Source organism: Bombina bombina, chromosome 12 (genome assembly GCF_027579735.1).
Source record: "Bombina bombina isolate aBomBom1 chromosome 12, aBomBom1.pri, whole genome shotgun sequence".
Lineage (NCBI taxonomy): Eukaryota > Metazoa > Chordata > Amphibia > Anura > Bombinatoridae > Bombina > Bombina bombina.
In genome coordinates, this window is record NC_069510.1 from 64,464,872 (window position 1) to 64,474,777 (window position 9,906).

Below are 9,906 nucleotides of genomic sequence, written 5' to 3' on the forward strand. Positions count from 1 at the left end.
CATCACTAAATAGGCAAGACACACTAAAATTACCCCCCGCAATATTGGACAATGTTAGAAAGCAACGTCACCAGACAAACACCACCCACTCAATGAATTTAAGTTAAAAAAAACAATTTACACTAATAAAAATTGGCCAAGTCAATAACCCATATTGAACTTGATTTTCTCTCCCGAAATGTAAACGCTATGGGCATTTTGTCATTCTCTTTGGTTATACATACACACGCATCTCTATGGTTTTAAAGAACACCTCACTATAACAACAGATTGATGCACACAACAGCCCTTCAACCTGTAACGTAATCACCAAACCAGCAAAACTGCCATTTTGTTTGTCATTAATAGTGCATGGATCATTAGCCTGTGGCCAGCAGAAACAAAGACTCAACACAAATGGAACAACGGTATTTAACCCCTAAAAGGGACAGTCTAGTCAAAATTAAACTGTCATTATTCAGATAGGACTTGTAATTTTAATCAACTTTCCAATTTACTTTTATCATCAAATTTGCTTTTTTCTCTTGGTATTCTTAGTTGAAACTAAACCTAGGTAGGCTCATATGCCCTCGAGGGCTGCCTCTTATCACATGCTTTTTAAATTGCTTTTCACAACAAGAGACTGATAGTTCATGTCTTGGCCATATAGATAACACTGTGTCCACACCCGGGGAGTTATTTAAGATTTAAAGGGACAGTCAACCATAGAATTGTTATTGGTTTAGAAGATAGATAATCCCTTTATTACCCAGTCCCCAATTTTGCATAACCAACACAGTTATATTAATATACTTTTTACCTCTGTGATTACCTTGTATCTAGGAACCTTCTTCCAGACCCCTGATCACATGACTGTGACTGTTTATTATCTATTGTCTTAAATTTAGCATTGTTTTGTGCTAAATCTTAAATAACTTTCTGTGCCTGAACACAGTGTTATCTATATGGCCCACATGTACTTTCTGTCTCTTTGTGTTGAAAAGGAATTTAAAAAGCTTGTGATAAGAGGCAGCCCTCAAAGGCTTAGAAATCAGCATATGAGCCTTCCTATGTTTAGTTTAAACTAAGAATACCAAGAGAAAAAAGCAAATTTGATGATAAAAGTAAATTGGAAAGTCGATTAAAATTACAAGTCCTATCTGAATAATGAAAGTTTAATTTATACTTGACTGTCCCTTTAACACAGTATTAAATGCAAGTCAATAGATAATAAATAGTTACAGTCATGTGATCAGGGGGCTGGAAGAAGGTTCCTAGATACAAGGTAATCACAGAGGTAAAAAGTGTATTATTATAACTGTGTTGGATATGCAAAACTGGGGAATGGGTAATAAAGGGATTATCTGTCTTTTAAAACCATAACAATTCTATTTTAGACTGTCCCTTTAAGTAAAGAGGCAATTGTCCAAGTTCTGAACAAAAACAAAACCTAGAACTTGAGCTATGTGTTTGTTTAATCATAATTTACCTCTTTCAAATTAATTTAACCCACACTTAAAGGGGCATTCCGGTCAAAATTTAAATGCACATAGATGAATTACATATTTGAACAGAAACATATTTGCAAAAACGTTTTAGCAGTAACTTTTTTCTCTGCACGTGCATGTGAAGCATACCTAGATATTCTCAGTGCACCAGCATTTGAATACTGCAGCTTCTCAGAATGCTTGTATCACATCAGCAATTAACAAATGTAATCATTACCAGATGGCACAAGCACCTTAGCCTCTGTGTTTAAAATGCTGGTGCACGGTGCATACTTAAATACACATTTGAAACAGCTGTAGCTTTTATTAGAAGCATTTTTTCTATTGCATGTATTATTACAAAAATGCTTCTGTTCAAAACTGAAATGCATCCATGTGGATTCCAATTTTGGCTGGAATGTCCCTTTAATATACTGTATATTGTTTTTTACAAGACAAAGAGGGCTTTCTTTTGACATCAAATATTCATATATGAACTATAATTTAAATATGAATAAAATCAAAGTAATTGTGAGAAATTAAGAAATATTATTGTCCCCCAAACACACACTCACATTTTATATAGCGAATAGCATAATCCTGATAGGTTTTAGGGAAGTTACATGGTCAAATATGTATAAAAAGACAATGCAATAACTTACTCACTTAATTTCACTTAAAGGGATAGGAAAGTCAAAATTAAAGGCACAGTATACACCCATTTCCATATAACTGCATATAATAGACATTACTATAAAGAATAATATGCACAGATACTGATCAAAAATCCAATATAAAACCTTTTTTCTAAGTTTAGCACTGTTGATAAGGTTAAGATGGGACACCCAGTGAAAGGGGAAGGGAGCAGACACTACCCACCCCCCCCACCCCTCCCCTACATATGAAAAGACAGATTAGACAGCCAGAAGCCAGCAGTAGACTGTAAACGAGCGTATACATCTGACACTTTGGGGCTTGGTTAGGAGTCTAAAAAACAGCACAATGTTATTAAAAAATAAGTAAAACTAAACATTGTTACAAACGCACTCCCAGATGGGCTATATAAATAGATCTTCTACAAAACATTTATGCAAAGAAAAATCTAGTGTATAACGTCCCTTTAAAGTGATACGAAACCCACATTTTTCTTTCATTATTCAGATAGAGCAGGCAATTTTAAGCAACTTTCTCATTTACTCTTGTTATACATTTCTCTTCGTTCTCTTGCTATCTTTATTTGAAAAGGCTGGAATTTAAGGTTAGGAGCCGGACCATTTTTGGTTCAGCACCTGGGTAGCGCTTGCTGATTGGTGGCTAAATTTAGCCACCAATCAGCAGGCGCTATCCAGATTCTGAACCAAAAATGGGCGGGCTCCTATGCTTTACATTCCTGCTTTTTCAAATAAAGATAGCAAGAGAACGAAGATAAATGTATAACATGAGTATAGAAACAGAGGAGCGCCCAAACCCCCAGTCAGACAAAATAATAAAGCACAATAAGAAACGCAAGTAACTGCTAAATGTACCGTAGCAACAACAATTACATAGAAACAATAGAGCTAGTCAGTGTATGTAAACATGCCGTTTGGCTGGTACGTAATAACAACCTCAGGAGAAGTGCTGTAAAACTGTCAGCGTTCTCAGCGCAGCCAAAGTAGCCCGGTATAGAGGTGTGTCATATTGGGCCAATCAAGGGGCTAGATTTACACAGAGCGTGTAGTAAGCCCCATATGTGCGATCTACAGAATATGCATAACCAGTCTAACAGCCAACTGTGAATTAGCCATTTAGCCGCTGGATTTAGGTGCTCGTCAGTTGGCTGTTAGACTGGTGACCCAAATGACCCAAAGCCACAAATAAATAGTACTGGGTGTAAATTAATCATTACCTTCAGGAAAGACGTGTACCCAGTCTCCACGATTCAGCTTCTCGATAATGAAGTCCATTCCTTTTTGATATATCCCATCACCTGTACAGAAATCATTAAAAAGTATAAAGTACCAGAGAGAAAAAAATAGGAAAGAAGCATATTTTCACTGTAAGAGCAATCAAATTGTGGAACTTAATACCTGAGGAGGTAGTAAATACCAATACCTTAGATACATTTAAAAATGGTTTAGATAGATTTCTATCTAGAAACAGAATTCAGGGGGGGGGGGAATATGACTGCTTGTGTTAAATGGGTCACCTTTTTTTTAATGGGATTAATTTAAGCTCAACTGGAGCTTTTTTGTAAATATATTAAGATTTGTATTGGTTGAAACTATTTTACTAATATATATCTCCAGCTTCAGTCGTGAATTTATAACTATACACAATTATTAAGATGCCACACCCCTCATATAAAAAAGGAGATCCCCTCATTCTAATGAGAGGTCATGTGTTCTTCTAGGTTGCAAATGATTGAAACAAAGATGATGATTATCTTATATTAGGAGACTTCTTTGATTATCTAAGCTCTAAAAAAAGACCCTAGAACTGCCATTTAAGCACTAATATGAGACAACTCTTTGAAAGGGAAGAGTCCCCTGTTTCAAATGAGTAGTTATAAGACAGACTTATGTCAATTATTTGATACTACCACACGCTAAAAAATAAATACTTTAGTCCATGTTCTTGTAGCGGTTGTGATCTCCACAACAAAAAACATGTATTAGCAATATGGTTGACTGCCTTATGACTCAGATAATCTGTCGTCTCTGAGTAAATACAGATCTATTGTACAATTGGTGAAGGCAAAAAATAATTTTACAATTTATGACAGGCTAATAAAGCATGATTTATTGGTGTAAATATATCTTATAACTTTGAAATTTCTAGGTCCTCTATTTTAAAGGGATATGAAACCCAAATAGTTTCTTTCTTTCACAATTTAAATACAGCATACAATTTTAAACACTTTTCCAATGTACTTCTGTCATCTATTTTGCTTTGTTCTTTTGGTATCCTTTGTTAAAAAGCAAACCTAGGTTAGCTCAGGAGCTGGGAACTAGCTGCTGATTGGTGGCTGCACAAATATACCTCTTATCATTGGTTTACGGATATGTTCAGCTAGTTCCCAGTAGCGCATTGCTGCTCCTTCAATTAAAGATACAAAGAGAATGAAGCAAAATTGCTGATAGAAGTAAATTGGAAAGTTGTTTAAAATTGTATACTCTTTCTGGGTCATAAAATAATTTTTTTGGGTCTCATCTCCCTTTAAATCAATTGCAATCTGCTAAAGAGAAAAACAATTTATTGTTTTTTTGTTTCTGTTTATTACAAAAGCAAACCATAGGAAAGGGTCATAATTTTTCCTGTTTAAGTGCACCTTAAAGGGACATGAAACCCAAAAATGTTCTTTTAACCAAATTTCCAATTTACTTCTATTATAAAATTTGTTTCATTCTCTTGGTATCATTTGTTGAAGGAACAACAATGCACTAATGGTTTCTAACTGAACACATGGGAGAGCCAATGACAATCGGTAGATATATGCAGCCACCAATCAGCAGCTAGAACCTAGGTTATTTGCTGCTCCTGAGCTTTCCTAGATAAACCTTTCAGCAAATAATAACAAGAGAAGGAAGCAAAGTAAAGGGATAGGGAAGTCAAAATTAAACTTGCATGAGTCAGATAGAGCAGGTAATTTAAGACACTTTTAAATTCACTTCTATTTTCAAATGTGCTTCGTTCTCTTAGTATCCCTTGTTAAAAAATGAATACGCACATATCCTACACTAGTGGGAGCTGCTGCTAATTGGTGCCTGCACACATTTGTCTCTTGTGATTGGCTAAGTAGATATTTTCAGCTTTCTGTCAGTAGTGCAATGCTGTCCCTTCAGCAATGGATAACAAGAGAATGAAGACAATTTGATAATAGAATTAAATTGGAAAGTTGTTTAAAATTGTATTCTCTATCTGAAACATAAAAGAAAATTTTGGGGTTTACTATCCCTTTAAATAATAGAAGTAAATTGGAAAGTTGTTTAGAATGGTATGTTCTGTCTGAATCACAATACACAAATTTAGCGTTTCATGTCCTTTTAAGACAGCAATTACACTTTAAATTTGCAATATCATGTCCAATCAAACAGCAAAAATATGTTAAATCAACTGTATCTTATATAAATCAGGTTACGTTAATTATTTGCCCTTTTAAAGGTCCTCATCTACCAGGCAAATATTCTTCCAGCTCTGGGTTTAAAGTGACTTTATATTTAAATTTGAAAGACTTTCAGCAAAATCATTTTTTTCATTAATTTAAAAGTTACCTGATGCATTTCATATTCTGCATTTAAAGGGACACTGAACCCAATTTTTTTTCTTTTGTGATTCGGATAGAGCATGCAATTTTGAGCAACTTTCTAATTTACTCCTATTATCACATTTTCTTCGTTCTCTTGCTATTTTTATTTGAAAAAGAAGGCATCTAAGCTAAGGAGCCAGCCAATTTTTGGTTTAGACTCTGGACAGCACTTGTTTATAGGTGGGTGAATGTATCCACCAATCAGCAAGAACAACCCAGGTTGTTCACCAAAAATGGGCCGGCATCTAAACTTACATTTTTGCTTTTCAAATAAAGATACCAGGAGACTGAAATAAATTGACAATAGGAGTAAATTAGAAAGTTGCTTAAAATTGCATGCTCTATCGGAATCACGAAATAAAAAAATTTGGGTTCAGTGTCCCTTTAACACAGAATGTTTGTTCTAGCCAAATATCAACCATGCATCCATGAGATCATTTGATTTTCTGGCACCCCATGAAGAGTTACTCACCCCGACATACAGGTACACACTTTCCAAGACTAAAGAATAAAGAGTGAAACTCCTGAGTGAAGCAGATATCAGCAGCCGTTGGGGTCCTGGGGAAAGAAGTTTAAACATGCCATAAAGCAAGTTATTCACAATGTCCCCCCCCCCCCTACCAGGAGTGGACAAAGCTCACAGGTAGGGAACCTGTCCACTCCTTCCACCGCTAATAGCTAAGACCTGTTTCTATGTGCATACTGCAAGCCACCGGAATAAAATTCAAATGGAAAAAAACTCTAAAGTGTAAAAGCATTTTATCATTGCGCTATTCCCTATAGATGTATCTATGTATTTAACTGCTATAAAGTGAGCTCCAGAGCAACTACTGAGTCCAAGAAGAACAGATCTGAGGAGCCAATAACAAAGCACTTGTGTGTATAGCAACCAATCACCAGATACTTTCTAGTAGAGCATTGCTTCTCCTGAGCCCAAGTATACTTTGTCAACAAAGGATACCAAAAGAACAAAGTGCATGTGATCATAGAAGTCTCTTAAAGTTCTATGTCCTATCTTAACACGTGAAAGTTGAATTTTGACTTTCATGTCCCTTTAAAAGGGATAGAAGGGTCAAAATTGAATTACGCGTGGGTGCATTTGAATATGGAATAGAAGCATTTTTGCAATATATTTTCGTTAACAAAAAAAATGCTTCTAGTAAATGTTATTACTGTTTTTCTGCGGCATACGCACATATACCGGTATTCAAACACTATGCTTGCTCAGAGAGCTGGCGGTGGTGTGTATAGAAAAAGAATAAAGCAATTTTTAAAAGTTTTATAATATAGTGCAGCAGTTGACAATTGCATTGCAAATTAGCTAAAAGAAAAAAAGAAATTGTTGTTTTTAAAATGTCTTGTGAAAAAACCAGAGCCAGTCAACAATAAATGCACTGCTGCTTTGCAGTGCTGCTCCATATCTGACCTCTCTTCAAACAGCACTTTGTTATCGAAAACTTACTGAGTGCAGCCAAAGCATAGCGCTGTTTGAAGAGTGTAGCCTGATGAAGAGCAGCACTGCAAAGAGTCAACAGTTCATTCATGTGTACCTTTCTTACAGCAGACATGCTGCATTTTCTGCGAGGACATCTCAGTTCACAGCATGTTCTGCCTTGGGGGTGTTTGAATACTAGTGCACGGGCCGTCACAGGATATGTGCGTATGCCATGGAAACACATGTAAGTAGATTACAAAAATATATTACAAAAATGCTTTTATTTCATATTGAAATGCACATTACAAATGTTTACCTTTTTAAACATTTACATAACAAGAAAAAAAGCTGGTTCACCCAAAATTGTATGGGACATTTAACCCTATAGCGTATTCCCAATTACTGTTTTTAACCTTCTCATATTCTTGAAAAACAAAAAAACAATTACAAGTAGACTTTGAATAAAAAGATCTGAATCGTTTATGAAAAAAAAATTTTTTTTATATATATATATATTAAAAACAAGAGTTGGGGAAGTGTAGTATTACCAGAGGTAAAGACTAAACTGGAGGAGCTAATTGCTGGAGTATACCTAAGATATGTGTCTGTATTACCCTCTAATACACTCACACAGGAAAATGTGGATTCAAAATATATGGTAAACTGCACAGCGCTATACCCAATACATGTGACCCAAATTAATCAGAGTTCTCTTATATAGATTACATGCAGACCGTGCATATACGATCACACAAGTATAAAAGAGATACAAGTAAAATAAATGTAAAAAGATCTGTAGTAGGCATACAAAGTATCCTGGATAAACGTATCTAATATACTACACGATACTATGGAATGCTAAAAATGTATCTGTTTAAATACATGTAAGTAAATGATAGCCAAAAGGACAGACCCCGGATTATGGAGTCCTATTCAATTCTGAAACATTAACAATATGTTGGAAAATGATATCGGCATTAGCCCATAACAATCAGAAACGTGTAAATGTCCATTACCAGGCGTAACAATAAAAACAATGACGAGTGTTGTTAACGGCACAGTCACTTGAGATCCAGTATCCTAATGCTGGCTCGCTAACTACTTACATCCAATGCCCTCAATCTTAGGAGGTAAGGAATAGATGGCGGTAAGCGGATATAGGTGAAACGCCTTCCCTTGGGGAATAAAGGTCCTCAGCTTGTTAGTAGCAGGATCCCAACAGGCACCTCACTTCGATCACAGCGGCAGTTTCCTCTCAGGAGTTTTATAGAGAGGGAAGAAAAAAAAACGCACATAGTGTGATATTGTTTATATAAAACGCATTTATTAATGTAGAACAAGGGTATTCACAGACAAGACCTCAATCTCTATGAGGTATCGTCACTGCTTCGTACAATATCAACACGATTTCAAAGTCCACAAGAAATAACTAGGCCGCCTCTGATGAAGAAGTTATACAAAACTTTGAAACGCGTCAGGCTGTACTTTTGGTGTTGAATACGGCTGCTCCAGTTATTTCTTGTGGACTTTGAAATCGTGTTGATATTGTACAAAGCAGTGACGATACCTCATAGAGATTGAGGTCTTGTCTGTGAGTACCCTTGTTCTACATTAATAAATGCGTTTTATATAAACAATATCACACTATGTGCGTTTTTTTTCTTCCCTCTCTATAAAACTCCTGAGAGGAAACTGCCGCTGTGATCGAAGTGAGGTGCCTGAGATATAGGCTTCTATACTTAAAATTGTTAAGTATAAATATATTTATAAATAAAGTTGTGCAGTGACGTCACCACGCAAAACGGGAAGCCCCGGCGATGCCTGTCACTCTACAGGCACGATCGCCGGGGTAGGAGCGGGTGGGAGCCCCCAGATCTCCCTCAAGGTGGGAGAGTGCTAGTGACGGCTCTGAGCCGTCGTTAGCACCTGAGTGAGAAACTCAATGACGGCTCAGAGCTGTCAATAGCACTCAAAGGGTTAAAGGCTCCTTTCTTCAGAAGCAAAAGTGCATCTAGTAAATGCAATACATTTCGGGCATGTGGAGTATATGTAAATATGTTCCATAAGCATTTTAAACAGTGTGTCTGCTCAGACGGGAATGGCGCCTTGCACTGCATCAATAAGGACTTGTTTTAAAATGGTACAAGCCACTGCCATCAAGATGACACTCAATTTAAAAGGGATAGGAAAGTCAAAATTCAACTTGTAGGATTCAGATAGAGCAGGCCATTTTAAGACTCTTCAAAATTCACTTTTTTCAAATGTGCTTTGTTCTCTTGGTTTCCATTGTTGAATAAGAATACGCACATATCCTACACTTGTGGAAGCTATCTATTAATTGGTACCGGCACACATTTGTCTCTTCTGATTGGCTAACTAGATGTGTTCAGTTAGCTGCCATTAGTGCAATGCTGTTACTTCAGCTAAGGATAACAAGAGAATGAAGCAAATTTTATAATAGAAGTAAATTGGAAAGTTGTTTAAAATTGTATGTTCTATCCAAATCATGGACAAAAAGGTGGGTTTCCTGTCCCTTTAAAATGCTGATGCATAGAGCGTTAGAAAAAAAAAAAGAACAAAAAAACCCTAGGGGGCGCCAAGTTCACAACTAAATAATACAGTTTATACTATTATAAAAACAATGTTAGCAGAGACAGAAAGAAAGGAAACAAATCAAACCTATGTTTCCAATAATAGATACTCCAAGTTCATCAGTA

General features: G+C 36.0%; 1 protein-coding gene across 2 annotated transcripts in view; it reads right to left on the reverse strand.

The window, feature by feature from the left end:
* TAFAZZIN (tafazzin, phospholipid-lysophospholipid transacylase) overlaps positions 1-9,906 on the reverse strand; it is a 69,427-nt gene that overhangs the window by 40,797 nt on the left and 18,724 nt on the right. For both annotated transcript variants that reach the window (XM_053695953.1, XM_053695954.1), the window contains exons 5-6: positions 6,227-6,312; positions 3,355-3,435 (exon numbers count right to left, since the gene is read on the reverse strand). In XM_053695953.1, coding sequence (XP_053551928.1) covers positions 3,355-3,435; positions 6,227-6,312 — 167 coding nt within the window. The remainder of the gene's footprint in view (positions 1-3,354; positions 3,436-6,226; positions 6,313-9,906) is intronic.